Source organism: Octopus sinensis, linkage group LG30 (genome assembly GCF_006345805.1).
Source record: "Octopus sinensis linkage group LG30, ASM634580v1, whole genome shotgun sequence".
In the NCBI taxonomy this organism is placed as follows: Eukaryota; Metazoa; Mollusca; class Cephalopoda; order Octopoda; family Octopodidae; genus Octopus; species Octopus sinensis.
Window position 1 is genome coordinate 13,957,542 of NC_043026.1, and position 17,287 is coordinate 13,974,828.

Sequence of the window (17,287 nt, forward strand, 5' to 3'; positions counted from 1 at the left end):
ATATGTGTGTATGGATCTGTCTATCTGTCTATCTATCTACATACATACATACATACATACATACATACATACACACACATATACATACATACATTATATATATGTACATTTTATATATATGTGTGTATGGATCTATCTATCTGTCTATCTATCTACATACATACATACATACATACACACACACATATACATACATACATTATATATATGTACATTTTATATATATGTGTGTGTGGATCTGTCTATCTGTCTATCTATCTACATACATACATACATACACATACATATATATATATAGGATACTGTCTTTATACTACATGCATATATTATGTATCTAGTTCCCGCTGTTGCCATGAGCCTCCTGTCTTTTAAGACAATCCACTTTCCCTTTCCTCCTATGCTTGTTTTGTGTCGGTGCAGTTCTTGTAACCGTTCCTTAAATAAGAAAGGTTTCTCTCAAAGCCATTTGCGAATGTCTTTAAAGCTATGAAGATGTCTCTGAATGTTGGCTCTATCTCACTGGCCGGAAGTATGAAACCCCTGCTGTCTTTATCGGTGGGCCGCATTTCAATGGCATACGAGTATTTAACCCCGAGTTCTTTCTTGGCCCAATCCGTCGAACACCCGCTGGCTGCGTCTGAAAAAGATGAACATGCAAAAATTACAATATTTACGGGCTAAAAAGTACTATTAGCAATTGCAGCGTGGAAGGTGTTTGTAAGCCATTTAAGAAACACACAAAAGCCGTTCGATTCACTTCAACATTTAACTCCTTAAATCCTTAAAAATGATTTAGCCCGAAGGTCGCGGCCATGCTGGGGCACCACCGCTGAAAAGAGCGTGTCAGACAACGCCAATACTCTTTTACTCTTTTACTTGTTTCAGTTAATTGACTGCGGCCATGCTGGAGCACCGCCTTCAGTCGAGCAAATCAACCCCGGGACTTATTCTTTGTAAGCCTAGTACTTATTCTATCAGTCTCTTTTTGCCGAACCGCTAAGTAACGGGGACGTAAACACACCAGCATCGGTGTCAAGCAATGCTAGGGGGACAAAGAAGACACCCAAACATATACACACACATACACACACATATATATATACATATATACGACGGGCTTCTTTCAGTTTCCGTCTACCAAATCCACTCACAAGGCTTTGGTCGGCCCGAGGCTATAGTAGAAGACACTATGTGTTTGTGTGTCTGTGTTTGTCCCCCTAGCATTGCTTGACAACTGATGCTGGTGTGTTTACGTCCCCGTAACTTAGCAGATCGGTAAAGAAGACCGATAGAATAAGTACTGGGCTTACAAAGAATAAGTTCCGGGGTCAATTTGCTCGACTAAAGGCGGTGCTCCAGCATGGCCGCAGTCAAATGACTGAAACGAGTAAAAGAGACTGATAGAATAAGTACTAGGCTTACAAAGAATAAGTCACGGGGTCGATTTGCTCGACTAAAGGCGGTGCTCCAGCATGGCCGCAGTCAAATGACTGAAACAAGTAAAAGAGAGTAAGAGAGTAAAGAGAAAGAGAGATGGAATCAGTACTGGGTTAAAACGAAATTAAGTACTCATTTCTTTACTACCCACAAGGGGCTAAACACAGAGGGGACAAACAAGGACAGACAAACGGATTTAGTCGCTTATATCAACACCAGTGTGTAACTGGTACTTATTTAATCGACCCCGAAAGGATAAAAGGCAAAGTCGACCTCGGCGGAATTTGAACTCAGAACGTAACGGCAGACGAAATACCTATTTCTTTACTACCCACAAGGGGCTAAACACGGAGGGGACAAACAAGTACAGACATAGGTATTAAGTCGATTACATCGACCCCAGTGCGTAACTGGTACTTAATTTATCGACCCCGAAAGGATGAAAGGTAAAGTCTACCTCGGCGGAATTTGAACTCAGAACGTAACGGTAGACGGCATACGGCTACGCATTTCGCCCAGCGTGCTAACGTTTCTGCCAGCTCGCCACCTTAATTAATGAAATTAAGTACTGGAGTCGATTCGCTTGATTAGACTTCTTGAAGGTCGTGCCCCAGCATGGGCTGCACTTAATGACCGAGACAAATAGAAGATTAAGACTTATCACAAAGCACAAAAACAAAAACAAAAACAAAAACTAAAACAAAAAAAAATCAAGTCTGAACTTAACCTACACAATGCACGGGCCCCTTCTCCCACTGTGTACTGCGCCCTGGTTGCGTTATATATGGCGCTTGTCACATTCTCAGCAAGTTTGACCTGAAAAACAAAATTGTATATGTTTTATTGATTTATTTTTTTTCTCTTTTTTTATTTACTTGTTTCAGTCATTTTGACTGCGGCCATGCTGGAGCACCACCTTTAATCGAGCAACTTGACCCCGGGACTTATTCTTTTGTAAGCCCAGTACTTATTCTATCGGTCTCTTTTGCCGAACCGCTAAGTAACGGGGACATAAACACACCAGCATCGGTTGTCAAGCAATGCTAGGGGGACAAACACAGACACACAAACACACACACGCACACACACACACACACACACACACATATATATATATATATATATACATATACACGATGGGCTTCTTTCAGTTTCCATCGACCAAATCTCACTTCGGTTGGCCCGAAGCTATAGTAGAAGACACTTGCCCAAGGTGCCACACAGTGGGGCTGAACACGGAACCATGTGGTTGGTTAGCAAGCTACTTACCACACAGCCACTCCTGTGCCTATTTATATATTTCTTTTAAGTAAAATATATAAGCGCAGGGGTGGCTGTGTGGTAAGTAGCTTGCTAACCAACCACATGGTTCCGGGTTCAGTCCCACTGCGTGGCATCTTGGGCAAGTGTCTTCTGCTATAGCCCCGGGCCGACCAATGTCTTGTGAGTGGATTTGGTAGACGGAAACTGAAAGAAGCCTGTCGTATATATGTATATATATATATATGTATGTATGTGTGTGTATATGTTTGTGTGTCTGTGTTTGTCCCCCTAGCACTGCTTGACAACCGATGCTGGTGTGTTTACGTCCCCATTACTTAGCGGTTCGGCAAAAGAGACCGATAGAATAAGTACTGGGCTTACAAAAGAATAAGTCCCGGGGTCGGTTTGCTCGACTAAAGGCAGTGCTCCAGCATGGCCGCAGTCAAATGACTGAAACAAGTAAAAGAGACCGATAGAATAAGTACTAGGCTTACAAAGAATAAGTCCTGGGGTCGATTTGCTCGACTAATGGCTGTGCTCCAGCATGGCCGCAGTCAAATGACTGAAACAAGTAAAAGAGTAAAAGAGTAAAGAGTATCATCATCATCCTTTAACGTTCGTTTACCATGCTGGCATGGCTCAGATGGTTCGACCAGAGCTGGCAAGCAGGAGAGCTGTACCAAGTTCATGTCTGATTTACAATTAGTATACTACAAGACGGGGACATGGCTGTGTGGTAAGAAGCTTGGTTCCCAACCCCCTAGTTCTAGGTTCAGTCCGAGATTAAAGTCTTCTGGTATAACCTCGGGGCAACCAAAACTTTGTGAGTGGATTTGTTAGATGGAAACTGAAAGAAGCCTGTCGTATAGTCATACATGTATATATATTAGGTTCAGTCCGAGATTAAAGTCTTCTGGTATAACCTCGGGGCAACCAAAACTTTGTGAGTGGATTTGTTAGATGGAAACTGAAAGAAGCCTGTCGTATAAGTCATACATGTATATATATTAGGTTCAGTCCGAGATTAAAGTCTTCTGGTATAACCTCGGGGCAACCAAAACTTTGTGAGTGGATTTGTTAGATGGAAACTGAAAGAAGCCTGTCGTATAAGTCATACATGTATATATATTAGGTTCAGTCCGAGATTAAAGTCTTCTGGTATAACCTCGGGGCAACCAAAACTTTGTGAGTGGATTTGTTAGATGGAAACTGAAAGAAGCCTGTCGTATAAGTCATACATGTATATATATTAGGTTCAGTCCGAGATTAAAGTCTTCTGGTATAACCTCGGGGCAACCAAAACTTTGTGAGTAGATTTGTTAGATGGAAACTGAAAGAAGCCTGTCGTATAAGTCATACATGTATATATATATATTAATTATTATTTGAGGGAATAAAATCCAAATTTACAAGGAAAAAAATTCAATTTAGCAATGCTAAATCAAATTTCACACAATATAATATATATATAAAAAATTAGAAAAAACCCACCTTTTATCAATTCAAAATGAATAATTAAATTACACCATCTAGAAGATTACATAAGTTAAAATTAAAATAACAATAAAATGTAAAGATTAAGTAAATTGCAAAAGTAATAATAAAAAAATAATAAAAACGTATATAATAGGTATATATTATATACGTTTTTATTATTATTTTTGCAATTTACTTATTCTTTACATTTTATTGTTATTTTAATTTTAACTCTTCTATTATACGTAATTTTCTAGATGGTGTAATTTAATTATTCATTTTGAATTAATAAAAGGTGGGTTTTTTCTAATTTTATATATATATATATATATATATATATATATATCACTGTGATCACCGTGACTGACCAGGCTATCAGATGTTGCTACACATCGCTGGTCACAATACGCTTCGCATTGTTTTAGCCTTTAAATGATGCCACCCCACTGGCTAAGCGAGCAGGCCAACAGAAGAAAGAGTGAGAGAAAGTTGTGACGAATGAGTACAGCAGGGATCGCCACCATCCCCTGCCGGAGCCTCGTGGAGCTTTAGGTGTTTTCGCTCAATGAACACTCACAACGCCCGGTCTGGGAATCGAAACCACGATTCTACAACCGCGAGTCCGCTGCCCTAACCACTGGGCCATTGCACCTCCACATATATATATATATAATATATATATATATATATATATATATATATATATATATATATATATATATATATATATATATATATGTATATATATATAATATATATATATATATATATATATATATGAGTGTCTTTGTGTCTGTGTTTCTACCCCTACCACTACTTGACAAACAGTGTTGGTGTGTTTACAGCTCTATGGCTTAGTAGTTCAACAAAAAAGATTGATAGAATGAGTACCAGGCGTATAAAAAAAAAAATATTAGCGTTAATTCATTCAACCCTAGTACTTCATGGTGGTGCCCCAGTATGGCCACAGTCCAATGGCTGAAATAAGTAAAAGATAAAATATAAAAGATACAATGTAATACAGAGCTTAGAATGAAATATCAGCTTACCAGTTCTGCATAATCTTCTGGCTTTTTTTTCGTGTATGAATAAGGGCAAATAATCAGCTGTGCATAAGAATGCAGGGAAATGTAACTTATTAAAGGCCCTGAATCTTGTATGAGTGTTTTCAAGGATTGAGTCTCTGGCTCAGAAAACGGTGCCGTCCCACAGTAAACTTCTGAGCATGGATCGTCACTTGCATCAGCTGTAATGCATAAGAGGAGAGATATACAGAGATGATGGATTAAAAAAATATTTGCCTGCCATCCCATATTATCTTCCTTCAATCGATTGACTGAAAAGGAAAACTCTGAACCTATATGCTCCCACTCAATTTTCTAGAAATAGGAGAGATATACAGAGATGATGGATTAAAAAAATATTTGCCTGCCATCCCATATTATCTTCCTTCCATCGATTGACTGAAAAGGAAAGCTCTGAACCTATATGCTCCCACTCAATTTTCTAGAAATAGGAGATATATACAGAGATGAAGGATTAAGAAAATATTTGCCTGCCATCCCATATTATCTTCCTTCCATCGATGACTGAAAAGGAAAACTCTGAACCTATATGCTCCCACTCAATTTCTAGAAATAGGAGAGATATACAGAGATAATGGATTAAAAAAATATTTGCCTGCCACCCCATATTATCTTCCTTCCATCGATTGACTGAAAAGGAAAACTCTGAACCTATATGCTCCCACTCAATTTTCTAGAAATAGGAGATATATACAGAGATGATGGATTAAGAAAATATTTGCCTGCCACCCCTTATTATCTCCCTTCCATCGATTGACTGAAAAGGAAAACTCTGAACCTATATGCTCCCACTCAATTTTCTAGAAATAGGAGAGATATACAGAGATGATGGATTAAAAAAATATTTGCCTGCCATCCCATATTATCTTCCTTCCATCGATTGACTGAAAAGGAAAACTCTGAACCTATATGCTCCCACTCAATTTTCTAGAAATAGGAGATATATACAGAGATGAAGGATTAAAAAAATATTTGCCTGCCATCCCATATTATCTTCCTTCCATCGATTGACTGAAAAGGAAAACTCTGAACCTATATGCTCCCACTCAATTTTCTAGAAATAGGAGAGATATACAGAGATGATGGATTAAAAAAATATTTGCCTGCCACCCCATATTATCTTCCTTCCATCGATTGACTGAAAAGGAAAACTCTGAACCTATATGCTCCCACTCAATTTTCTAGAAATAGCAGTAGCTGGTATCTTTTCTTTTATCTTTTGTCTTTCATTTGTTTCAGTCATTCGTCTGGCCATCTTGGGGCATTACCTTGAAATTCTTAATTAAATGAACCAATCCCAGTACTTTTTTTAAAGCCTTATTACCTGTTATATTAGTATCTTTTGCCAAACCACTAAGTTATGGGGATGTAAACAAACCAACACCAGTTGTCAAGTGGTGTCGATGAGGACAAACAGATAAAAGATACACTTATGTATGTGTGTGTATGTGTGTGTATACATACATATAACTATATAAGATTTATACACAGAGAGAAGACCCTTGACAGGACTTTTTACATGCTAAAAAGAACAGTTAAATCCAAACCACAAAAAAGTAATTCTTAAGGCATGCTGTAATGGCACTAGAGTAAATAAAACAAAAAATTAGTTAATCCATACTCGAGTTTCTCTATTAATGACCAAATAAATTAATTTGTCATCCATTGTTCATCAGTGGAATTGCTAGAGAATGTATAATTATGTAGCTTTAATATGTACCGAAAACACATACGCAAGACAGCTCCATCTTTATACATTATGCTTCCAAATTTAGTGCGCTATCATAGTCAAATAGCCCAGCAGTAGATAAATCTAAATTGTGTACTATATGGCCTCTGAATTGGAAAATTTTACTGTGTAAATCATGAGTGTAAAAAAATTAAAATAATTTATTACCAGTGGTTTGCATGCGTAATAAAAGCCATAAGACATTACATTTATATGCGCAGGAGTGGCTGTGTGGTAAGTAGCTTGCTTACCAACCACATGGTTCCAGATTCAGTCCCACTGCGTGGCACCTTGGGCAAGTGTCTTCTACTATAGCCTCGGGCCGACCAAAGGCTTCTGAGTGGATTTGGTAGACAGAAACTGAAAGAAGCCTGTCGTATATATGTATATATATGTGTGTGTGCGTGTATGTTTGTGTGTCTGTGTTTGTCCCCCCTAGCATTGCTTGACAACCGATGCTGGTGTGTTTACGTCCCCCGTCGCTTAGCGGTTCGGCAAAGAGACCGATAGAATAAGTACTCGGCTTACAAAAGAATAAGTCCCGGGGTCGAGTTGCTCGACCAAAGGCGGTGCTCCAGCATGGCTGCAGTCAAATGACTGAAACAAGTAAAAGAGAAAAGAGAGAAAGAGATATAAAAGTGTAGAAAGATTTATACGCAGAGAGAAGACCCTTAACGGGAATTCATGCATGCTCAAAAGAGCAGTTAAACCCAAACCACAAGAAAATAATTCTTAAGGCACATTGTTAATGGCACTAGAGGGAATAAAGCAAAAGGGCCATGTAGTACACAGTTTAAATTTATTTACTGCTGGACTATTTGACTGCGCTAGCCCACTAAATTTGAAACCATAATATATAAAGCTGGGGCTGTCTTGCACATGTGTTTTTGGTACGTATTAAAGATACATAATTATGCATTCTTTAGCGATCCCACTGATGAACTACAGATGACAAATTAATTTATTTGGCCATTGATAGAGAAACTTGAGTTTGGGATTAACTAATTTTTTGTTTTATTCACTCTAGTGCCATTACAGCATGCCTTAAGAATTATTTTTTCGTGGTTTGGGTTTAACTGCCCTTTTTAGCATGTAAGAAGTCCTGTCAAGGGTCTTCTCTCTGTGTATAAATCTTTATACACTCTTATACATAAAAATATGTTATGTCTTATGACTTATTACGCATGCGAACCACTGGTAATAAATTATTTTAATTTTTTACCCTCATAATTTATACACTTGCACTCTTCCTAAAGCACAAGGAGTATTTTACTCCTATTTCTAGCAAAGTAGGTGTCTCGGCACCTTTAGCCACATCTAGTGACTATTGAATTTTTCCTTTATGGCATTATATTACATCCAACTGTTTATATTAATTTATATATGTGTGTATGTGTGTTTGCAATGTGTGCATGTGTGTGTTTGTATGTGTGCAATGTGTGTGTGTGTGTGTGTGTGCATGTGTGTGTGTTTGTATGTGTGTTTGTGTGTGTGCAATGTGTGTGTGTGTGTGTGCGTGTGTGTGTGTGTGTGTTTGTGTGTATCAGTCAATGACGAATATTACTACTTGACAACAAAACCTATAAGAAATAGCAACTAAATATTACTCATATCACACCTAATTATCTTTAAAGGATACCTTCATTAATATAGCCCCAGGTACCTATTAGAAAGAGGGGATAGTCATCAGGGTTGATCTAGGACAATGCAGAACCACTATGCGAGTCTATATGGGGTTTATCCACCTGCTACATATCTTTATATATAAATGTGAGGTTGTGTGCTGTCTGTCTCCTACGATTTAGATTCCTAACTACTCCCACATTTTGCGATGCAGTTTAACCAAAAGCAGGTATCTTATGGTCGTGATTCATATTGAGCCCTTCTGGCTATTAGCGCGCGTCTACGATGAGTCTACGATTTTAAAAATAATTTAACATCATTTTTTATTCCAATTTAATGCATAATTTTTCGTGTGTCGATGGCGGCGGAGTTGGCGTCCACGCTCACACCTGCACCTGTTTGCTTCTCCCCCTTCTTCCCTCCCTCGTGAAGCTGTGGGGAAAGGAGTTTAAGGAAATCAACGTTGTAAAGCGTTGTCAAGGAGACCAGCGTTCTTTTAGAACAACGACTTCATGGCTTGAAGACACCAAAACAGAAATGGCTAAGAAAGCCCGAATTGGCATCTATAAGGGAAGTAACTCTGTAAAAATGCTTATATAGTTATTTCCCTTACAAATCCGAGCAACGCCGGGCGATACTGCTAGTGTATTATAAATAGAATACGAGTGATTGTAACAGTACATGTGATCTATGCATGACTCTACCATAATGCATCACTTTACTTACCAGTTCCCCACTTTATGTCGAAGTTCCTGTTGAGGTCTACGCCAGTGCAATTTTTTGTAACAATGCGTCTACTCTTCCTCCAAAATCGGTACTAGAATATACATACATTAAGAACTTATAAACTTTTAAGAACATATATAAAAATGAAGAATATATAACATGAAGAATGTTATTATTTATATATTTTCTTTTACAATGTTTCAGTCATTTGACTGCGGCCATGCTGGAGCACCGCCTTTAGTCGAGCAAATCGACCCCGGGACTTATATTTTGTAAGCCCAGTACTTATTCTATCGGTCTCTTTTTGCTGAACCGCTAAGTTACGGGGATGTAAACACACCAGCATCGGTTGTCAAGCAATGCTAGGGGGACAAAAACAGACACGCAAACACACACACATACATATATATATATATACATATATACGACAGGCTTCTGTCTACCAAATCCACTCACAAGGCATTGGTTGGCCTGGGGTTATAGCAGAAGACACTTGCTCAAAATTTAAACAGATAGGCGCAGGAGTGGCTGTGTGGTAAGTAGCTTGCTAACCAACCACAAGGTTCCGGGTTCAGTCCCACTGCGTGGCATCTTGGGCAAGTGTCTTCTGCTATAGCCCCAGGCTGACCAATGCCTTGTGAGTGGATTTGGTAGACGGAAACTGAAAGAAGCCTGTCGTATATATGTATATATATTTATGTATGTGTGTGTATATGTTTGTGTGTCTGTGTTTGTCCCCCTAGCATTGCTTGACAACCGATGCTGGTGTGTTTATGTCCCCGTTACTTAGCGGTTCGGCAAAACAGACTGATAGAATAAGTACTGGGCTTACAAAAGAATAAGTCCCGGGGTTGATTTGCTCGACTAAAGGCAGTGCTCCAGCATGGCCACAGTCAAATGACTGAAGCAAGTAAAAGAGACCGATAGAGTAAGTACTGGGCTTACAAAAGAATAAGTCCCGGGGTTGATTTGCTCGACTAAAGGCAGTGCTCCAGCATGGCCACAGTCAAATGACTGAAGCAAGTAAAAGAGTAAAAGAGTAAAGAGAGAGGTGTAAAAGCACCTCATTATTCTCTTCAATCATAAAAAAGTCACACTGCGAAGGCTTAAAGAAAACCATAATATAAAAACTGTACGAGATGGTCCTGGCTGGAACACCTTCAGTTGGTCACTGGTATACTTGATTTGACCGACTCAGGGCTAGACAACTGTTATTTACCTTGTGATGTGTAAAGTCATATCCATCGGGGTTGACCAGTGGGACAAACACCCAGTTGTATAAGTCTAGTAGTTTTGACATTTCTTCATCTTGGCTGCTGTTTTTGGCAATCTGGAATGATCATAGTAACATGGATGATTAAGGCTTTAAGCAGGGTTTTATTGTTTTGTCAAAGAAGAAGGGTCAGAACTTATGAGTCATCATTTGTTTCAAATTCTTTGAGACAAGTCAACCCTTTAGCATTTAAACAGGCCCCTTTCAGGTCAAAATATTTTACTTCATCATCATCATCGTTTAATGTCCGCTTTCCTTGCTAGCAAGGGTTGGACGGTTCAACTGGGGTCTGGGAAGCCTTATGGCTGCACCAGGTCCAGTCTGATCTGGCAGGGTTTCTACGGCTGGATGCCCTTCCTAATGCCAACCACTCCGCGAGTGTAGTGGGGGCATTTATTACGTGCCACCTGCACAGGTGCCAGATGAGGCTGGCAACGGCCACGATCGGATGGTGCTTTTTAAGTGCCACTGGCATGGAGGCCAGATGAGGCTGGCAAACGGCCACGATCGGATGGTGCTTTTTAAGTGCCACTGGCATGGAGGCCAGATGAGGCTGGCAAACGGCCACGGTCGGATGGTGCTTTTTAAGTGCCACTGGCATGGAGGCCAGATGAGGGTGGCAAACGGCCACGGTCGGATGGTGCTTTTTAAGTGCCACTGGCATGGAGGCCAGGCGAGGCTGGCAAACGGCCACGATCGGATGGTGCTTTTTACGTGCCACTGGCATGGAGGCCAGATGAGGCTGGCAAACGGCCACGATCGGATGGTGCTTTTTACGTGCCACTGGCATGGAGGCCAGATGAGGCTGGCAAACGGCCACGGTCGGATGGTGCTTTTTAAGTGCCACTGGCATGGAGGCCAGATGAGGCTGGCAAACGGCCACGGTCGGATGGTGCTTTTTAAGTGCCACTGGCATGGAGGCCAGATGAGGCTGGCAAACGGCCACGGTCGGATGGTGCTTTTTAAGTGCCACTGGCATGGAGGCCAGATGAGGCTGGCAAACGGCTACGGTCGGATGGTGCTTTTTAAGTGCCACTGGCATGGAGGCCAGATGAGGCTGGCAAACGGCTACGGTCGGATGGTGCTTTTTAAGTGCCACTGGCATGGAGGCCAGATGAGGCTGGCAAACGGCACGGTCGGATGGTGCTTTTTAAGTGCCACTGGCATGGAGGCCAGATGAGGCTGGCAAACGGCACGGTTCGGATGTGTGCTTTTTAAGTGCCACTGGCATGGAGGCCAGATGAGGCTGGCAAACGGCCACGATCGGATGGTGCTTTTTACGTGCCACTGGCATGGAGGCCAGATGAGGCTGGCAACGGCCACGGTCGGATGGTGCTTTTTAAGTGCCACTGGCATGGAGGCCAGATGAGGCTGGCAAACGGCCACGGTCGGATGGTGCTTTTTAAGTGCCACTGGCATGGAGCCAGATGAGGCTGGCAACGGCCACGATCGGATGGTGCTTTTTAAGTGCCACTGGCTGGAGGCCAGATGAGGCTGGCAACGGCCACGATCGGATGGTGCTTTTTACGTGCCACTGGCATGGAGGCCAGATGAGGCTGGCAACGGCCACGATCGGATGGTGCTTTTTACGTGCCACTGGCATGGAGGCCAGATGAGGCTGGCAACGGCCACGATCGGATGGTGCTTTTTACGTGCCACTGGCATGGAGGCAGATGAGGCTGGCAAACGGCCACGGTCGGATGGTGCTTTTTACGTGCCACTGGCATGGAGGCCAGATGAGGCTGGCAAACGGCCACGATCGGATGGTGCTTTTTACGTGCCACTGGCATGGAGGCCAGATGAGGCTGGCAAACGGCCACGGTCGGATGGTGCTTTTTAAGTGCCACTGGCATGGAGGCCAGATGAGGCTGGCAAAAGCCACGGTCGGATGGTGCTTTTTACGTGCCACTGGCATGGAGGCCAGATGAGGCTGGCAAACGGCCCGATCGGATGGTGCTTTTTACGTGCCACTGGCATGGAGGCCAGATGAGGCTGGCAAACGGCCACGGTCGGATGGTGCTTTTTAAGTGCCACTGGCATGAGGCCAGATGAGGCTGGCAAACGGCCACGATCGGATGGTGCTTTTTAAGTGCCACTGGCATGGAGGCCAGATGAGGCTGGCAACGGCCACGATCGGATGGTGCTTTTTACGTGCCACTGGCATGGAGGCCAGATGAGGCTGGCAACGGCCACGATCGGATGGTGCTTTTTACGTGCCACTGGCAATGGAGGCCAGATGAGGCTGGCAACGGCCACGATCGGATGGTGCTTTTTACGTGCCACTGGCATGGAGGCCAGATGAGGCTGGCAAACGGCCACGGTCGATGGTGCTTTTTACGTGCCACTGGCATGGAGGCCAGATGAGGCTGGCAACGGCCACGATCGGATGGTGCTTTTTACGTGCCACTGGCATGAGGCCAGATGAGGCTGGCAACGGCCACGGTCGGATGGTGCTTTTTACGTGCCACTGGCATGGAGGCCAGATGAGGCTGGCAAACGGCCACGATCGGATGGTGCTTTTTACGTGCCACTGGCATGGAGGCCAGATGAGGCTGGCAAACGGCCACGATCGGATGGTGCTTTTTACGTGCCACTGGCATGGAGGCCAGATGAGGCTGGCAAACGGCCACGATCGGATGGTGCTTTTTAAGTGCCACTGGCATGGAGGCCAGATGAGGCTGGCAACGGCCACGATCGGATGGTGCTTTTTACGTGCCACCGGCATGGAGGCCAGATGAGGCTGGCAAACGCCACGATCGGATGGTGCTTTTTACGTGCCACTGGCATGGAGGCCAGATGAGGCTGGCAAACGGCCACGGTCGGATGGTGCTTTTTACGTGCCACTGGCATGGAGGCCAGATGAGGCTGGCAACGGCCACGATCGGATGGTGCTTTTTACGTGCCACCGGCATGGAGGCCAGATGAGGCTGGCAACGGCCACGATCGGATGGTGCTTTTTACGTGCCACCGGCATGGAGGCCAGATGAGGCTGGCAAACGCCACGATCGGATGGTGCTTTTTACGTGCCACTGGCATGGAGGCCAGATGAGGCTGGCAAACGGCCACGTCGGATGGTGCTTTTTACGTGCCACTGGCATGGAGGCCAGATGAGGCTGGCAAACGGCCACGATCGGATGGTGCTTTTTAAGTGCCACTGGCATGGAGGCCAGATGAGGCTGGCAACGGCCACGATCGGATGTGCTTTTTACGTGCCACTGGCATGGAGGCCAGATGAGGCTGGCAAACGGCCACGGTCGGATGGTGCTTTTTACGTGCCACTGGCATGGAGGCCAGATGAGGCTGGCAAACGGCCACGGTCGGATGGTGCTTTTTACGTGCCACTGGCATGGAGGCCAGATGAGGCTGGCAAACGGCCACGATCGGATGGTGCTTTTTACGTGCCACTGGCATGGAGGCCAGATGAGGCTGGCAACGGCCACGATCGGATGGTGCTTTTTACGTGCCACTGGCATGGAGGCCAGATGAGGCTGGCAAACGGCCACGATCGGATGGTGCTTTTTTACGTGCCACCGGCATGGAGGCCAGATGAGGCTGGCAAACGGCCACGATCGGATGGTGCTTTTTACGTGCCACTGGCATGGAGGCCAGATGAGGCTGGCAAACGGCCACGATCGGATGGTGCTTTTTACGTGCCACGGCATGGAGGCCAGATGAGGCTGGCAAACGGCCACGATCGGATGGTGCTTTTTACGTGCCACTGGCATGGAGGCCAGATGAGGCTGGCAAACGGCCACGATCGGATGGTGCTTTTTACGTGCCACTGGCATGGAGGCCAGATGAGGCTGGCAAACGGCCACGATCGGATGGTGCTTTTTAAGTGCCACTGGCATGGAGGCCAGATGAGGCTGGCAAACGGCCACGATCGGATGGTGCTTTTTACGTGCCACTGGCATGAGGCCAGATGAGGCTGGCAACGGCCACGATCGGATGGTGCTTTTTACGTGCCACTGGCATGGAGGCCAGATGAGGCTGGCAAACGGCCACGATCGATGGTGCTTTTTACGTGCCACTGGCATGGAGGCCAGATGAGGCTGGCAAACGGCCACGATCGGATGGTGCTTTTTACGTGCCACCGGCATGGAGGCCAGATGAGGCTGGCAAACGGCCACGATCGGATGGTGCTTTTTACGTGCCACTGGCATGGAGGCCAGATGAGGCTGGCAAACGGCCACGATCGGATGGTGCTTTTTACGTGCCACTGGCATGAGGCCAGATGAGGCTGGCAAACGGCCACGATCGGATGGTGCTTTTTACGTGCCACTGGCATGGAGGCCAGATGAGGCTGGCAACGGCCACGATCGGATGGTGCTTTTTACGTGCCACTGGCATGGAGGCCAGATGAGGCTGGCAACGGCCACGATCGGATGGTGCTTTTTACGTGCCACTGGCATGGAGGCCAGATGAGGCTGGCAAACGGCCACGATCGGATGGTGCTTTTTACGTGCCACTGGCATGGAGGCCAGATGAGGCTGGCAAACGGCCACGATCGGATGGTGCTTTTTACGTGCCACCGGCATGGAGGCCAGATGAGGCTGGCAAACGGCCACGATCGGATGGTGCTTTTTACGTGCCACTGGCAGGAGGCCAGATGAGGCTGGCAAAACCACGCCAGATCGGATGGTGCTTTTTACGTGCCACTGGCATGGGGCCAGATGAGGCTGGCAACGGCCACGATCGGATGGTGCTTTTTACGTGCCACCACCGCATGGAGGCCAGATGAGGCTGGCAAACGGCCACGATCGGATGGGCTTTTACGTGCCACTGGCATGAGGCCAGATGAGGCTGGCAAACGGCCACGATCGGATGGTGCTTTTTACGTGCCACTGGCATGGAGGCCAGATGAGCTGGCAACGGCCACGGTCGGATGGTGCTTTTTACGTGCCACTGGCATGGAGCCAGATGAGGCTGGCAAACGGCCACGATCGGATGGTGCTTTTTACGTGCCACCGCATGGAGGCCAGATGAGGCTGGCAAACGGCCACGATCGGATGGTGCTTTTTACGTGCCACTGGCATGGAGGCCAGATGAGGCTGGCAAACGGCCACGATCGGATGTGCTTTTTACGTGCCACTGGCATGGAGGCCAGATGAGGCTGGCAAACGGCCACGATCGGATGTGCTTTTTAAGTGCCACTGGCATGGAGGCCAGATGAGGCTGGCAAACGGCCACGATCGGATGGTGCTTTTTACGTGCCACTGGCATGGAGGCCAGATGAGGCTGGCAACGGCCACGATCGGATGGTGCTTTTTACGTGCCACTGGCATGGAGGCCAGATGAGGCTGGCAAACGGCCACGATCGATGGTGCTTTTTACGTGCCACTGCCATGGGAGGCCAGATGAGGCTGGCAAACGGCCACGATCGGATGGTGCTTTTTACGTGCCACCGGCATGGAGGCCAGATGAGGCTGGCAAACGGCCACGATCGGATGGTGCTTTTTACGTGCCACTGGCATGGAGGCAGATGAGGCTGGCAAACGGCCACGATCGATGGTGCTTTTTACGTGCCACTGGCATGGAGGCCAGATGGGCTGGCAAACGGCCACGATCGGATGGTGCTTTTTACGTGCCACTGGCATGGAGGCCAGATGAGGCTGGCAACGGCCACGATCGGATGGTGCTTTTTACGTGCCACTGGCATGGAGGCCAGATGAGGCTGGCAACGGCCACGATCGGATGGTGCTTTTTACGTGCCACTGGCATGGAGGCCAGATGAGGCTGGCAAACGGCCACGATCGGATGGTGCTTTTTACGTGCCACTGGCATGGAGGCCAGATGAGGCTGGCAAACGGCCACGATCGGATGGTGCTTTTTACGTGCCACGGCATGGAGGCCAGATGAGGCTGCAAACGGCCACGATCGGATGGTGCTTTTTACGTGCCACTGGCATGGAGGCCAGATGAGGCTGGCAAACGGCCACGATCGGATGGTGCTTTTTACGTGCCACTGGCATGGAGGCCAGATGAGGCTGGCAACGGCCACGATCGGATGGTGCTTTTTACGTGCCACCGGCATGGAGGCCAGATGAGGCTGGCAAACGGCCACGATCGGATGGTGCTTTTTACGTGCCACTGGCATGGAGGCCAGATGAGGCTGGCAAACGGCCACGATCGGATGGTGCTTTTTACGTGCCACTGGCATGGAGGCCAGATGAGGCTGGCAACGGCCACGATCGGATGGTGCTTTTTACGTGCCACCGGCATGGAGGCCAGATGAGGCTGGCAAACGGCCACGATCGGATGGTGCTTTTTACGTGCCACTGGCATGGAGGCCAGATGAGGCTGGCAAACGGCCACGATCGGATGGTGCTTTTTACGTGCCACTGGCATGGAGGCCAGATGAGGCTGGCAAACGGCCACGATCGGATGGTGCTTTTTACGTGCCACTGGCATGGAGGCCAGATGAGGCTGGCAAACGGCCACGATCGGATGGTGCTTTTTACGTGCCACTGGCATGGAGGCCAGATGAGGCTGGCAAACGGCCACGATCGGATGGTGCTTTGTACGTCCCACTGGCATGGAGGCCAGATGAGGCTGGCAAACGGCCACGATCGGATGGTGCTTTTTACGTGCCACCGGCATGGAGGCCAGATGAGGCTGGCAAACGGCCACGATCGGATGGTGCTTTTTACGTGCCACTGGCATGGAGGCCAGATGA

At 46.2% G+C, this 17,287-nt stretch overlaps 1 protein-coding gene across 1 annotated transcript in view; it reads right to left on the reverse strand.

Moving 5' to 3' along the window:
• Positions 1-292: 292 nt before the first annotated feature.
• LOC115226688 (carboxypeptidase B) overlaps positions 293-17,287 on the reverse strand; it is a 38,279-nt gene continuing 21,284 nt past the window's right edge. The window contains exons 5-9 of the mRNA XM_029797703.2: positions 10,559-10,669; positions 9,340-9,430; positions 5,226-5,422; positions 2,169-2,253; positions 293-637 (exon numbers count right to left, since the gene is read on the reverse strand). Coding sequence (XP_029653563.1) covers positions 396-637; positions 2,169-2,253; positions 5,226-5,422; positions 9,340-9,430; positions 10,559-10,669 — 726 coding nt within the window. The 3' untranslated portion in view covers positions 293-395. The remainder of the gene's footprint in view (positions 638-2,168; positions 2,254-5,225; positions 5,423-9,339; positions 9,431-10,558; positions 10,670-17,287) is intronic.